Here is a 16,492-nt window from a genome sequence, read left to right on the forward strand (position 1 = left end):
CTAATTATTCTTTTGATTAGTTTTTCAACCAGTTGTGAACCCATCATTAGGTAATTTAAATCTAAATCACATTTCCCTAGATTGCTTATGAGAATATTTGTCAAAAGCCTTACTAAAATCAAAATGTCGGGTCTCTTCCCCCCCCACTCGCCCCCCCGCCCAATCCAGGAGACCAGTAAGCCTGTTAAAGAAGGAAATTAGGGTTGGTTTGGCATGATTTGTTCTTGATAAATTCATGTTGGCTATTACTACTTATCCTCTAGATGCTTACATATTGTTTAATAATTTTGTTCCAGTATTTTTCTAGGTATTAAAGTTAGGCTGACGGACCTATAATTCCCCAGGTCCTATGTTCTCTTTTTAAAGATAGAGGTACTGTATTTTCCCTTCCCTCTTGTACCACATCCGTCTTCCATGAGTTCTCAAAGATAATTGCCAATGGTTCCAAGATTGCTTCGGCTCGTTCCTTAAATACACTAGCATGAATTTCGTTAGGCCCTGCTGCCTTGAATACATCTAACTTACTTGAATGTTCTTTAACATGTTCTTTCCCTATTCTGGCTTGTGTTCCTTCTTCCTTGTTGTAAATATTAACTGTGGTAACAGTTAACCGTTCTGGTCACAATTAACCCTTTTAGTGAAGACTGAAGCAAAATAGGCATTAAACACCTCGGCCTTCTTGGTGTCATCCGTTGTTAGCTCTCCTTCCCTGCTAAGTAGTGGACCTACACTTTACATTAGAAGCAAGAGAGAGGATTTATAGAACCTCTTCTTATAGCCTCTCTGTCCCTTGTTAGTTGCAACTCATTTTGTGCCTTTTGCCTTTCTGATTTTGTCCCAACATGCTTGTGCTGCTATTTTGTATTCACCTGTAACAATTTGTCCATGTTTCCACTTTTTGTAGGATTCCTCTTTCGATTTTTCAAGTTACTAAAGAACTCCTAATGCAGTCATGTTGTCCTCTTACTGTTCTTCCTACTTTGCTTTGGATCAGAATAGTTGAGCCTTTAATGTTGTCTCTTTGAGAAACTGCCAGCTCTCCTGAACGCCCAAACCGTTAAATTTTCTTCCCATGGGACCCTATCTACCAGTTCTGAGTTTGTCTGCTTTTTTAAAAGTCCATTGTCCTTATTCAGCTGTTCACTCCTTTCTTTCCTTAGCCAAGAAAAAGTCGATTTCATGATTCACTTTCAGCCAAATTACCTTGCACTGTCAGATTCACAACCGATTTCTCTTTAGTCAAAATCAAGTCTAAAATGGGTGCCCCATAGTTATTTCTCCACCTTCTGAAACAAGATGTTATCCTCAAGAAATGTTCCAAGAATTGCTCAGCCCAAATAAGAATATTGAGGGGAGCAATTCAGGAAACTAGATCTGTACCTCTGACAGAGCCCCTTGTAATACAGACTTGCTATTTAAGGGTCCTACATTCTGGTCTACTTCTGAACTATCCAGTGCTGTAGGCAAGAGTGCTCTTCACCATCCGCGACTGGCAACAAGTGCAGTCTTCCCATTTGGATGTGGCCCTTATGACAAATATGTATTGATTTCCTCTATTAAAGTCATACAATGAAGCACTCATCGTGCAAAAAACATATTAGAACACTGCGCGACTCTGCATTAACTACCGGTAAACTTCTGGTGCAGTTCAAAATGTTGAGTTTTAACAGAGCACTAAATTGGGGAGACCTCTCTCCCTTTTTTTTCAGTTTATTCAATGCTATATTGAATGATTTGGAGCTGTTTGTAGGTTTTTTAGCAAGAGTGTCTGCAAATTTGTAGTGTATTAATTGCTTTCTATTTGTAATAAAAGTATTGAGTCTTATTTCTAGGGCAAAGCAAGTGTAGTGAAGCCATTACCGTTGATCTCTACCCATGAAAATGCTGTAAATTGTAACATGATCCCTGGATTTAGGGTATCCCTGGAGACAGAGAGACTCAAGCCGCAGCGGATCCCCCTCAGGCAGCAAGCACTGGTGCGTCTCAGTCTTCAGCAGTGGCGGCGGCAGCAGCAGCGGCGACTACAACTACAACTTCTAGCTCTTCAGGAGGTAAGACGGTCTCGGGCATAAGGGTAGCTGTTACGCAGCCTGTCTGTACTAGATGTTTAAGCAGTGGGTTTAAGTTCTTGAGGTTTTTCAAAGTGAGAGACAAAAGAGCAGTAGAACTTGCTTGGAAGAAACACTTGTTGTGGGTGGCAAGTTTCAGAGGGGTAGCCATGTTAGTCTGTATCGGCAAAAACAACGACCTCGCACTTGGTAAGGCAGCTCCCATCCTTTCATGTATTTATACCTGCTCCTGTATTTTCTACTCCATGCATCTGAGGAAGTGGGTTCTAGCCCACGAAAGCTTATGCCCAAATAAATGTTAGTCTCTATCGTGCCACAAGGACTCCTCGTTGTTTTTGTTGTGGGTGGGAAGATCTGTAATGTTGGGGCCATAGTTGGTCAAATTCCCAAATACCACTGTTGGTTTTATACCCACTCTGTGATCCAGTGTGTGTGGTTTTAAGTTTCTGAGATCACAGATATGGACAGCTTCATATTTCCCCAACCTCACCTCTGGCTTCTTATTGTCTAGGATTAGAGTTGTAGCAATACATCACTTCAAAACTTCCCCACTTGTAACCACAGAGAATTAGGTTTAATTTATAAAGGTGTCCATTTTTATATTGCCTACAATAATAGGCAACCCTCCTTGTGGCCACCGAAATTTTTAAACTTACTAGTGAGCTCTTTGGGGCAGGGACTGACTTTTTGTTCTGTGTTTATATAGTGCCTAGCACAACGGGGACCTGGTCCATGACTAGGGCTCCTAGGCGCTACTGTAATATAAATAATAATCAGCGTTCTCAAAATGTGGCAAATACTGTTAAGTAGGTGGTCCATGAGAGCCTCCCCTCTCTTGCAACCACAACAATGGTACATGGAAAAGCAATGCTGACAAAATTAAATATTTCCCGTTTTTTTAATGTAGTAAATGTCCTCTCAGTGCAACTCACTTTTCAATCTTCATCACTGTTTCACTGTGTGTTCCTTTTTATTGTCCCCTTTCCACCTGTTCTGCATATGTTACTTGACCCTTGGTTGCTTTGCTTCCAGTGATGTGCCTTTCTAGCTAGTGACTCCAGTTTGTCCTCCTGTGTATCCAACCCTAATAGAAGCAGATAGACTGGCTCCACTATTTCTGGCTTCTCCATGCCTCCAGCTGTTTTCAAAGAGGCCTATAGAAGTAGCTGGAAAGAAAGCTGCACTACATGTCCACCCAGCTCTTAATCCGCTGCCATGAAATGCTCTGTGGGCCATCTCAGTTTGGGCTCTGCTGTACGTAGATCAGTCTTTTGGGTAAGCCTTTGAGGGTGCTTGGAAAGAGGACCTGTTCATCAACATCATACCCCCCTCAAATATAGTACCTCACAGCAGCAGAGAGCTTTTCATTTTTCTGCAGGGGACCCACCAGTTCAGCTACTAAGTTCAGAGGACTCAAACTTGCCTTAACGTAAACATTTAACAAGTACCTATCCTGTTTATTAAATGCAGTGTGGTTGCTAAGTTACACTACAAAGTATAAAGCTTCAAACATGACTTTTCAAAGGAGCCCCTATAGTTTCTTCTGCATAGTTTTAAAAGTTTGAGGTGGTGTTTGGAGACACTTAAGGGAGTGCACGTGCATCATTGGGAAGGTGGCAAAAGGAGTAACACTTGGAATTGGCACTCCCAAAATGAAATCTAGTGTGAGGAGGTGGAGAGGGTCAGTGAGCATGTCAGTTCATTGCTATTGTTAGTCCTTCATACTTCATATACTAAAAATAAACCAAATTGTCTGCTACATTTTTGTCATTGTAATGACAAGTTTGCTTTAAGTTCTGCCTTTTTTGTGTGTGTACCAGAATAAAACTACACCAGTGCTGCATATTATAATGCTGCTGCTTTGCATTTTTATCTTTCAGATGTGTATATTTGGGAGGGAGTTGTATGGTGGTCTCCTAGCTATATGGTTCACAGACACCAATTTTTGATCTCCCCTCGGTTAGCAGAAACCTTTGTTTTTCCAGTATGTTGAATCATCCTTCTCTTTATCTAAAAAGCAAAATAAAATACTGTATGCTTGTTGGAATTAATTCCTCTATAAATTATATAGAATGGAAAACCACCCTTGGAATTTATGTTCTGCTCTTTAAAAGGTTAGATGTTAGTCTTTATTTGAGGTGATATATTCTCATTACTGTTCATGGGTGGTTGGCAAGTAACTCGCAGAAACAGTTCAATCTGTGAAGAGGGGGGAAAAAAGCCTCTTAAAAGCTGACTTTTTACCAGTAAATGCTGGTCCCAAAGAGGCTGAACATTTGTCCACTTTTACTTGATCCTGGCAATTCAGCTGCAGTGGTCTTCAGATTAGATCTCTAGTCACCATCTCATTGGGGTTGGAGACACCTCTTGTAAAGCCACAAGATCCTTTGAACTCGTATATTTTGCTTTATCCCTTTGTATTACATTTTACTTTTTAAACTGAACAGTGTGAAATGTTAGTCCCCAACACAGCCCCACCTTAGGCCTTAAGAGACCAAAGTCTGCTTTTATTTTTTTAGTCATTTTCTAAATTCTTGAGCCATGTTGGTTGACATTCTCTTAAACTGAAGTTCTCTGTATAAAGCCACAGAACAGGAGCAGTGTGGTTATTGGTGAGGCAAGCTTTGCTGCCATTTCACTAGTGCACCTCCTCACTAAGAGAGGAGCCACTTTCATGGGTGAGACAGGTCCTGCTGCCAAGCCCATTCCTTCGTCTGAGCCTGTCTGTAAGAAGGCCATTATGAATACTGTACACTTCAAAGACTTGAGTCACCTTGAAAGGAATTTTACATTACCCTCCAACTCTGAAACTTCAGCTAATTCAGTTTTTTCCTTCCAATATATATTGTTGGTCTAATTTACAGAAGCCTATTTAGTAACTTGCTTGCTTTTTACTTAAATGTATAACTCTTTATATTGCAGGACATCCACTTGAATTTTTACGAAATCAACCTCAGTTCCAGCAGATGAGACAAATTATTCAGCAGAATCCTAATTTGCTGCCAGCATTGCTACAGCAAATAGGACGGGAAAACCCCCAGCTACTGCAGGTGACTTAAGCACCATGGGATAACGTGTCTAGATCAGGCAAGGGCGCTTTAATACATCAATACTAGCAATGTGCCCTCTTATTTTTGGGGTGTGAAACAATTTCATGACTGGAAAGTACTGGAATGGAGGCTTTCTTTCTGCACCTCACCCAATTTGGCCACAAACTAAAGTACTAGATACTGTCTAAGAGTTCATAGAATCCTAGAAGATTAGGGTTGGAAGAGACCTCAGGAGGTCTTCTAGTCCAACCCCCTGCCCAAAGCAGGACCAATACCAACTATATCATCCCAGCCAGGCCTTAGTCAAGCCAGGCCTTAAAAACTTCTAAGGATGGAGATTCCACCATCTCCCTAGGTAACGCATTCCAGTGCTTCACCACCCTCCTAGTGAAATAGTGTTTCCTAATATCCAGCCTAGACCTCCCCCACTCAACTTGAGACCATTGCTCCTTGTTCTGTCATCTGCCACTACTGAGAAGAGCCGAGCTCCATCCTCTTTGGAACCCCCCTTCAGGTAGTTGAAGGCTGCTATCAAATCCCCCCTCACTCTTCTCTTCTGCAGACTAAACAAGCCCTTAGCCTCTCCTTGTAAGTCATGTGCCCCAGCCCCCTGATCATTTTCGTTGCTCTCCGCTGGACTCTCTCCAATTTGTCCCCATCCTTTCCAAACTGGATGCAATACTCCAGATGTGGCCTCACCAGTGCCGAATAGAGGGGAATAATCACTTCCCTTGATCTGCTGGCAATGCTCTGACTAATGCAGCTCAATATGCTGAGTCACTGTCCTTAAATCCTTAAGATACTCTTGTAAATTCTCCTAGTTTTCATTTTTTTTTAGAAGTACCATCTCTCAAATTATAAGAATGGTGAGTGGGTTGGGAAGGAAGAAGTCAGAAGCTTTTTTCCAAAAAGGGGAGCTATTGAGACTCAACTGAATTAGGATCAAATGTTAGCAATAGAAGGTAGGTATTCCTTTAGTAATACCTGTGACAAGCTAAGCTTCCTCAGTAGCTGTCTTTTTGGCCAGTGAGAATAATGGAGAAACCGCCTTAGTTCCTGCACAGAATGCATGACAGCTTATTTCCTTTACATGGGGTGTAGAGTGTGTAAGGGAGTAAAGAGGTAGCTGCAACTTGACTTATGGTAACTCTTCTCAGTCAGAACCTGCCAAGCGTTATTCTCAAAATCAACCAGGCTTCCGTAATATTTCTCTAGACCACTTTTAGTTGCCTGTTTGCAGGACTGAACATGCTTTATTTCAGTGTATTGCTTCCTTTTGTTCTCCCATGCACCACAGCAAATCAGCCAACATCAGGAGCATTTTATTCAGATGTTAAATGAGCCAGTTCAAGAGTCTGGTGGCCAAGGAGGAGGTGGCGGTGGTGGGAGTGGAGGAGTAGCAGAAGCTGGGAGTGGTCAGATGAACTACATTCAAGTAACACCTCAGGAGAAAGAAGCTATAGAGAGGGTAAGCTGCCTTTTTTGGGTTTAAAATACTTTAATGCTCTTGCTATCTTTTTTTCTCCCAAGATTAGACATTGTGCAGGTTAAAACATGCACTAAAGCTGTATGTGAAGTTGATACCTTACTGCTATGAATCATCTTAATTTTCCAGTGTCCGATTTGCAATCTGTTATAGTCTTGGCCTGCTGGAAATCATGTCTTTGCTGTAAGGCCATTGCTTCCCAACCTCTTCTGGAACTTGCCTTTTTAGAAGAGAAGCTTGTAAAAGGCCATGCAATTGCAATCACAACACTGCGATTTGAAGTGGCCAAAGGTCCACTGGGCCCATGCATAACTGAATGAGTATAGAGCCCTATTCAGGAAGAGGATAAAATGAGGATAAAACAAAAGTTTTTCTTCAAGTGATTGCTCATACCTATTCCAATTAGGTGTGCGCATGCCATGTGCACAGTCATCTGAAAGTTTTTTCCCCTAGCAGCACCCGTCAGGTCGGCTGTGGAGTCCCCTGGAGTGGCGCCTCCATAGCGCTCTATACAGACCCTGCCGACCCGGCGCCGCCTCTGTTCCTTCTTACTGCCAGTGACGGTCGTTGGAACTGTGGCGTCTTGCTCAGCAAGCTCTCTACGTTTCCCTAGTTCTATTTACTTAGTGTTTGTTTTCCTTAGTTTGTTTAGTTATTAGTGTAGTGTTAATAGTTCGCTGTCGGGAGTGGGGGTTCTCCTTCAACCCGACTGCACTCTCCTTGGGGACTCAGGGCATGCCTAAGTCCCAGGATTCAAACCCTGCAAGTCCTGCAACAAGCTTATGCCAACGGGCAACCCCCATGACGCTTGCTCGACATGTCTGGGGAAAACACATCAGGTGGATAAGCGCAGGATTTGCAAAGGGTTTCACCTGAGAACGAAGAAGGAGCGGGACTTCAGACTGACGCAGCTCCTCATGGAGGCAGCACTTAGACCGCAACCAGCATCGGCGCGGCAGGACCCGGCACTGAGTGCATCGGTGCGTAGTGTCCCGGCAGCAGCGGAGATGGCTCTGCGGAAGGGCTCTGGAAGAGACCTGCAGCATCGCCGCTCTCCGGTGCGGAAACCATCGGAGACGACTTGGCACTGGTCCCATTCTCTGGGTCAGAAGCTGCACCGGAAACAAGGGAGGAGTGGTTCCCTGACTTCGGGACTGAACCCCTCGGAACCGGCCAGTGGGGCGTTTCCCAGGGAGGAGCCCCCAGTGCCGAAAACTTCGGAGCCAGCACTGTCGCCTTCAGTCCCGCAAGGGGCATCGTTGAGTTCGGTGCAATTGTACTCCCTATGTCAGGTAGTGGAGGAGGTACAACTGCCTTCCACCCCAGACACATTTGAGTCCACGAGAGACCTCATAGACATGATGGCACCGCAGTCCCCGGCCCCTCACACCAAGCCCCCAATGCCACAGCGTGTGATACCATCCCGCAGAAAGCCTGCAGTGCTCCGCCCCTCGGCGCCACCAGGGACAAGACACCACTCTGAGTCCCAACACCGCTCAGTGTCCTAATCCCCAAGGCAAAAGGGGGGGGGGAGGTGTCTGATCCATTCTAGACCTGTGAGGACTCAACGAATTCATGGTGAAGTTGAAGTTCAGTATGGTCTCCCTGAGCATGATTACCCCTTCCCTGGATCCGGGAGACTGATACGCCACCCTCAACATGAAAGACGTGTACTTTCACGTAACCATTTGCTTCATGCACAGGCGATTTCTGAAGTTTGTGGTCAACCACAAACACTATCAGTTCAAGGTCCTTTCATTCGGTCTCTCGACAGCCCCCTGAGTTTTCACCATGTGCATGTCCATCGTAGCAGCCTTCCTTCACAAGAGACAGGTGCTGGTATACCCCTACCTCAACGGCAGGCTGCTCAGGGGGCGCACCAGAGAGCAGGTGGAATCTCAGGTCCGGTTCATCAGATCCACTCTCGAGAGACTGGGCCTCCTCCTTAATGTGAACAAGTCAACCTTGTCTCTGACCCAGAGAATAGAGTTCATCGGGGCAGTGGTGGACTCAGTGCAGACAAGAGCATTTCTGCAGGAGACATAATTCCAAGCCATGTAAAACATCATTCCAGGCCTCAGGCAATTCCCGACCACTACTGTTAGGGGTTGACTACATCTCCTTGGCCACATGGCAGCCTGCACTAACGTGGTCCGGCATGCCAGGCTGAGGCTCAGACTTCTGCAAGCGTGGCTTGCGTCGGCCTATCGCCCGAGACACGAGAACCTGGAATTAGTAGTGATGGTACCAGAGCACATACTCAAGTCCCTCCAGTGGTGGCTTGACCCTCAGACGGTGCGCGAAGGAGTCCCCTTCTACAGCCCTCCTTGTTCCTGGTAACGGATGCATTGACTCTGGGTTGGGGTGCGCATTTGGGAGATCTACAAACGCAGGGCCTATGATCTCGGGACGAGCTCTCCCTTCATATCAACATCAAGGAGCTCTGGGTGGTACGCCTAGTATGCCGAACTTTTTGGGCCTGGCTGCAAGGCCAATGCATGGCAGTGAGGACAGACCAACATCGCTACCATGTTTTACATCAACAAACAGGGTGGAACCTGTTCCTCCCCCCGTGTTGAGAAGCCCTCAGGCTCTGGGAGTTCTGCATAGCCCACTCCATTCACCTGGAAGCGTCCTATCTCCCAGGGGCTCAGAACTACCTGGCAGACCATCTCAGCAGATGGTTCCGTAATCACGAGTGCTCTGGATGTCATATACTCCATCTTCCAAAGGTGGAGGTTTCCCCAAGTCAACCTGTTTTTCACGCACAGCACCAGGAAGTGCCCGATGTTCTGCTCCTTCCAGAATCACAGCCTGGGCTTGGTCACGGACGTGTTTTCTGCTATCCTGGCGAGGCTGCCTGTTGTACGCCTTTTCCCCATTCCCTCTGGTGCACAAGGTTCTTCTCAAGGTCCGCAGGGACAGAGCAGAGGTAATCCTGGTGGCCCCGACATGGCCTTAACACTGGTACATCACGCTCTTGGAACTGTCAGTGGACACCCCAATTGCATTGCCACTCCACCCCGACCTGATCATTCAGGACCACAGTCGCCTGCTCCACCCAGACCTCAAGTCCCTCCATCTCATGGCTTGGAAGCTTCAAGGTTAAACCCCATGGAACTTCTGTGCTTGGAACCGGTAACAGGAGGTCCTACTTTGCAGCAGGAAACCATCTACCAAGGCCACTTATCTAGCCAAGTGGAAAAGGTTCACCTGCTGGTGTGCCCAGCATCACACACCTCCAATCCAGGTGCCTATACCACTCATCCTAGAGTACCTCCTACACCTAAAACAAAAAGGTCTGGCAGCGTTGTCCATTAAGGTACACCTCGCTATTTTAGCCTTCCACCCAAGAGTATCTGAACACTCCATATTTGCCAACCCCATGGTGGGATGTTTTCTCAAGGGGGCCTGGAACACCTCCATCCCCAGATTAGACAGCCAGTTCTTGCGTGGGACCTGAACTTGGTCCTCTCCAATCTAATGGGGCCCCTGTTTGAACTGGTGGCGACTTGCTCCTTCCTCTATCTGTCGTACAAGGTAGCTTTTCTGGTCGCCGTTACCTCAGCATGAAGGGTGTCTGAGTTGAAGGCCCTCACCTCTGACCCACCTTACACGGTCTTCCACGAAACCATTCAGAAAGTTGAACCAGCTTTCATAGCAGTGGCATCAGCACGTACGAGTTAGCCAAAATCCTAGCTCCAGCACTTACAGCACACTCTACAAGGGCACAGGCCTCATCAGCGGCTTTCCTGGCCCAAGTCCCAATCCAAGAAATCTGCCGGGCAGCGACTTGGTCCTCGGTGCATATGTTCACCTCTCATTACGCCATCGTCCAGCATGCTAGAGATGAAGCAGCATTCGGCAGAGCACTGTTCCAATCAGCAATTCCATAACTCCTACCCCACCACCTAGGTCAGGCTTGGGAGTAACCTATTAGAACTGATATGAGCAGTCACTTGAAGAAAGAATGGTTACTCACCTTCTTGTAACTCTTGTTCTACGAGGTGTGTTGCTCATCTCCATTCCAAACCCACCTGCCTTCCTCTCTGTCAGAGCAGCCATCAAGAAGGAACTGAGGAGGCGCCAGGTCGGCAGGTTATATGTGGAGCGCTATGGAGGCGCCGCTCCAGGGGGCTCCACAGCCAACCCGGCGGGTGCTGCTAGGGGAAAAAACTTTCTAACTGTGTTTGCGGCGCGCACCCACCTAATTGGAATGGAGATGAGCAACACATCTCAAAGAACAACAGTTACAAGAAGGTGAGTAGCCGTTCTTTTTTGCGAAAGCTTCAGATACCAATGCCAGAAGTGTAATAGTGGTTTTAGTAATGTGCAGGGGGAGTGCTTTTGTACCTTTAAAATTGATTCCTAAAGTATTCAGACTGGCTCTGAACTTTCATAGGAAGTAGATGAAAGTCACTGTTTGAGTTTTTGCACTGTAGGTTGCTAAAAATAATAGTAAACATCTATATAAACTTGCAGATCTGCAAGCCCTGGAAACCTAATGCAGTGAATGCATTAAATTCCATTTGCTGCTCAATAAAGGTGACACACATACACATGCAGTAATTTGGAACCAAATGAAACTTGAACAGTTGGGATGATAATTTGTAGAATAGACTGAGGCTGCATTATTTTGCTAACTAGAAGCGTAGCTGTGGAATTTTGAAGTAGTTACACTTGAATGCTCCAATCCAGTAAAATGCATGATGATTTTTACCTCTACGTACAAACACTAAGGAAATAGTTAAGTATCTAAATCTGGATTTGTATGTGTAGGGGATGCTTCCATGCAGTTCTTTTAAAACGCAGTTTTTTTTCTATAAGTAGTTGTAAAGAAATAATTCCTAGGGTTGTCAAGCGATTAAAAAAATTAATAGAATACCACTTATTTAAATATTTTTGGATGTTTTCTACATTTTCAAGTATATTGATTTCAATTACAACACCGAATACAAACTGTACAGGTGTTCACTTTATATTTATTTTTGATTACAAATATTTGCACTGTAAAAACAAAAGAAATAGTATTTTTCAGTTCACCTACTACAAGTACTGTAGTGCAATCTCTTTATCTTGAAAGTTGAACTTACAAATGTAGAATTATGTACAATAAAAACCCACATTCAAATATAAAACAATGTAAAACTTTAGAGCCTACAAGTCCTTGTTCAGCCAATCACTCAGACAAACAAGTTTGTTTACATTTGCAGAAGATAATGCTGCCCACTTCTTGTTTACAGGTTTACAGTGTCACTTGAAAGTGAGAACAGGCGTTTGCATGGCACTGTTGTAGCAAATGTCGCAAAATATTTACATGCCAGGTGCGCTAAAGATTCATATGTCCCTTGATCCTTCAACCACTATTCCAGAGGAATATCTGCTCGATAACGATCCAAAGCAGTGCAGACCGACGCATTCCATTTTCATCATCTGAGTCAGATGCCACTAGCAGAAAGCTAATTTTCTTTTTTGACGTTTTGGCTTCTGTTATTTCTACATCAGTGTTGCTTTTTTAAGACTTCTGAAAGCATGCTCCACGCCTCATCCCTCTCAGATTTGGGAAGACACTTCAGATTCTTAAATTTTGAGTTGAGCACTGTAGCTCTTTTTAGAAATTTCATATTGCTATCTTCTTTGCATTTAGTCAAATTTGCAGTGAAAGTGTTCTTAAAACAAACAATGTGTTGGGTCGTCATTTGAGACTGCAATAACATGAAATATATGGCAGAATGTGGGTAAAACAGAGCAGGAGACCTACAATTCTCACCTAAAGAGTTCAGTCACAAATGTAATTAACATTATTTTTTTAATGAGCATCATCAGCATGGTAGCATGTCCTCTGGAATGGTGGCAGAAGCACAAAGGAGCATACGAATATTTAGCATATCTGGCACGTAAATACCTTGCAATGCCAGCTACAAAAGTGCCGTGCAAACGCCTGTTCTCACTTTCAGGTGACGTAATTAAGAAGTGGCCAGCATTATCTTCTGCAAATGTAAACAAACTTGTTTCTCTGAGCGATTGGCTGAACAAGAAGTACGATTGAGTGGACTTGTAGGCTCTAAAGTTTTCCATTGTTTTGTTTAAGTGCATTGTTTCATTGTTTTGTTTAACAAAAATACCTTACATTTGTAAGTTGCCCTTAAATGATAGAGATTGCACTACTGTACTTGTATGAGGTGAATTGAAAAATACTATCTTTTGTTTATCATTTTTACAGAGCAAATATTTTTAATAAAAAATAATATAAAGTGAACATTGTACACTTGGTATTCTATGTTGTAATTGAAATCGATATATTTAAAAATGAAGAAAAACATCCAAAAATATTTAATAAATTTCAGTTGGTATTCTGTTTAACATTGTGATTAATCGCAATTAATTTTTTTAGTTAATCATGTGAGTTAACTGCGATTGACAGCCCTAATAATTCCCCACAAAATTGTGGAAACGTTTGTATATTTCATTGAAATTTTGAATTCTTCCAATGGAGCTCCCTGATTCTGCAGCAGCTTTTGGAATAACCATAAGAAAGGTGGGGTAGGTCAGACAGGGTTGGTGAAGGAAAACTGCTATGCACTAAAATAAAATTTTCCTCATGCAGCCTGCACAGTAAGACTCCTGTCTCTATCTAGGGTTGCCTCAACCTGCTGTTTTCTCTTCTAAATTCGTTTTTATGCAGTAAAGGATTAACTCTAAAACAGCTTCAAAACCTCATACAGAGTGTAACATCTTTTCCTAGCAGATGCTCAGTACACTGCAGAGCTCCAATGCCTTATGTGGTGTTACCCCTGCACGCTCCGTAGAGGTGCACCATGATAAGTCTCCAGAGTTAATTAGGGATTGATATCCTCTCCTAGTTAAGAGCACCCAGTGTCTCAGACTAAGCGTTGGTTTTGTATTAATTTAGAATATGTGCAGGTTGCTCTGAGGCTTTTAAGAAAATCTTGTGACAGAAAACACAAATTCCTTAACCTGACTGACATGTAGTTAGCTAAAATGAAGACACAAGCAGAAGTGTAAAGTGGATAAATCCAGCACTCACTTTTATCCACCCAAACCTAATCAAATGGTCAGAGGTTAATGGTCTTCACAGCAGCAATTGCACTTGCCTGCTTGCTCAGTTAAAATCAAACACTCTTTTTGCTATAGTCAGGTTCCCCAGTGTCATTGCACGCTAGACCCTGTTTGCTACAATCTATACTTGTTACTAAAGGCACCGAACTATCATACTATTCATATTTAAAATGTGCTTTGTGTTGAATGAATTTTAGTTACAGCAGTGCAACATTCAGATGCTATTTCCTGGTGCCTGTTTTATAACTTATTACAGCAGTGAAAGCAGAGATGTGTCTTAATGTACTCAGTCAGACTGACATAGCCACATTTTAAATGAGAACTTAATTTAATCTTACCACAAGAAACCAATTCAAATAAAAAATCTCTAGTAAATAAGGGATAGGAAGAGAAGCCTAACTGTGGTCACAATGTTTATTTGAACAAATGGCTTAAATGGTGAAATCCTAATGTAGTAAACATTCCAGGAGCTTTAATATACTTAAATGTAGTGGTTTCTAAATGTATGTCTCTTCTTTAGTTAAAGGCATTAGGATTTCCTGAAGGACTTGTGATACAAGCATATTTTGCTTGCGAGAAGAATGAAAACTTGGCTGCCAATTTTCTTCTACAACAGAACTTCGATGAAGATTGAAAGGGAGAGACTTTTTTTATCTCACGCTTCACACCAGTGCATTACACTAACTTTGTTCACTGGATTGTTTGGGGGTATTTGGGCTCATATCCACAATTCTTGGTGTATGGCATGGGGGGAGGGAGAAGAAAACATAGGAAACGAAGCAAGAATAAATAAAGCATGTCTGCTTTAAAGTGGCAGATGCAGCAAATCACACAGTGTAAAATACTATACAACCAAAAATCAGCTTCTGCAGGTATTTAGTTCCTTCTGTACACTGTAGGTTACCTTTTTTCTAGGGTTTCACTTTTACTGTACTAGTTCCAGAAACTTAGTGTAATGCCCTGCTTCATGTTTCTTTTTACTTAACATTGGTATTGGAAAATAGCTTTTGCTACCTAGAATCTACAATCTGTATTTCATGGCAACACTGGATAATGGCTTTGTGAAATCTAAAAGAATTGAGCAACTGTAAACCTACATGCCAAAATATAGGTGGTTATTTTGCTGCTTCAGATGTATTAAATTTAGTGCAAGAAGCCCATGATTTCATGTTAAATGCTGGATTTAAAAGAAGAATGCCTTCAAATGAAAACTCATTACTGTTATGTTAAAATTTGTTGATCATTGAATTAAACTCCCTTCTAACATGATCTGGGAAGTTGTATACTACAGGCAAACTTATTTTCCTGTTTACGTCTTTTCTTTTTGGGGAAAAAAGGATAGCGATCTAATTACTGTTTACTTCAATGTTATGTTGCAGTAAAGGTTTTAAAAACAACCGTTGCATGTTTGGTTTTGATGTATCCCTTTTTGTGAATTGAGCACTTTCTTTGGTCAGCAAAAAAAAAATTTAAACTTCACTTCTCTCCATCATAGGGAAATATTATTTATTAAGTCAGATTCCACCGTACTTCCTGTTTTATTAAAGTTGTTTCACCAATACAGCTGGAAGTATTTCAAAACCAGGTATCTAATGTTTGTAATACCTTTGCTTTATTTTTTTCATCTTTTGTGAGAATGTAGGACCACTTTAAGGCTATTGGCATTGTATTGCTCTTGAAAGGATTGTAATGTTCCAGGAACTTCTTTTCAGGAAGGACATTGTGTCTATAAATTGCTGTGTGGGGGAATTCAGAACCTGAGAATTAGGCGAACAATCAAGTTATTGCATCCCAAAAGATTATGCACATCTACTTTTCCTTCTATTAAAAGTAAGCTCTAATTGTAGAGTTCTGAGTCTTATTTCTTGGTGCCCCGTTGTCAGTTATTTTGAGTGCTGAGTGGCTAATTCAGTGAACCTCCCTGTTAAATACATTTTGGCTTGGCAGAGACAACTTTAACTCTGGTGCAGTGCTGAGGAGGAAAATTAATTTTACTTTCTTCAAAAATCTCTTGTACAACATTTCCTGAACATGGGCTGAAGAGAAGTCATAACTTTTTGGCCATAAAGCAATAACTCTCTAAACTATGTGTTTAACTTTTGATCTCTTCATCCTTATTCATCTCTGTCTTTAATGGCACAATTCTGACCGGATGAGGGATTTTATACATGGAATATGTAGTCAGTATGCTGACTGATCTTATTGTTCACTGTCTACAATGAGTCATGTACCTTGGAAAAGGGGATGAGGTGGGGGAGAGTAAAACAAATACATAGCTCCCAGGCTGGGATTTCATCTTTGCATTGACTAGCTACACTGTAAAAAGACTTTCAGTGCCTAGAATAATGAGCTTCACCGTGCCCTGTGGCTTAACTAAACAGAGTTCTCTGCTCCTCTGTAGCCTTCAATTGTGTTTTAGTTTTCTGATGTTTCTCTTATTCATTAAACTTTCATTGCAACTCCTTAGCATCTTTTATGGTTACATAATACCCGTGAGTCCTAACACTGCAACAATATGGCAGTGGTATCATAGCCAGCTGTAGAGACCAGTAAATAGTTTCACACTGATCTCTTAACCTTTGCAGTTTTACGAAATTTAACTTCAGGACTTCAAAAAACAAAAACAAAAGAACTTCAATACACTTCAGATAATTTAAGCATGAGCATCAGTCCCGTAAGCATGGTTTCACAAAAAGTTGGTCAAGATTAGCCCCTTTTACCTGTAGAACATTGTTATATTCAACATAAGCGTCACTACTAGATACAGTGACTATAGACTGGTAACACTATGCACCTGAACTAGTGCT

At 42.6% G+C, this 16,492-nt stretch overlaps 1 protein-coding gene across 3 annotated transcripts in view; it reads left to right on the top strand.

Annotated features, from left to right (window-relative positions):
* The window catches only part of RAD23B (RAD23 homolog B, nucleotide excision repair protein), a 56,451-nt gene extending 40,920 nt beyond the window's left edge, over window positions 1–15,531 (top strand). For 2 of the 3 annotated variants that reach the window (XM_037902357.2, XM_037902359.2), the window contains 4 exons: window positions 1,916–2,051; window positions 4,992–5,119; window positions 6,399–6,587; window positions 14,206–15,531. In XM_037902357.2, the coding sequence (XP_037758285.1) occupies window positions 1,916–2,051; window positions 4,992–5,119; window positions 6,399–6,587; window positions 14,206–14,319 (567 nt within the window). In that variant the 3' untranslated portion in view covers window positions 14,320–15,531. The remainder of the gene's footprint in view (window positions 1–1,915; window positions 2,052–4,991; window positions 5,120–6,398; window positions 6,588–14,205) is intronic. The other variant, XM_037902358.2, reaches the window with a different exon arrangement.
* Window positions 15,532–16,492: the final 961 nt, after the last annotated feature.

The sequence above is a fragment of the Chelonia mydas genome, chromosome 5 (assembly GCF_015237465.2).
Source record: "Chelonia mydas isolate rCheMyd1 chromosome 5, rCheMyd1.pri.v2, whole genome shotgun sequence".
Lineage (NCBI taxonomy): Eukaryota > Metazoa > Chordata > Testudines > Cheloniidae > Chelonia > Chelonia mydas.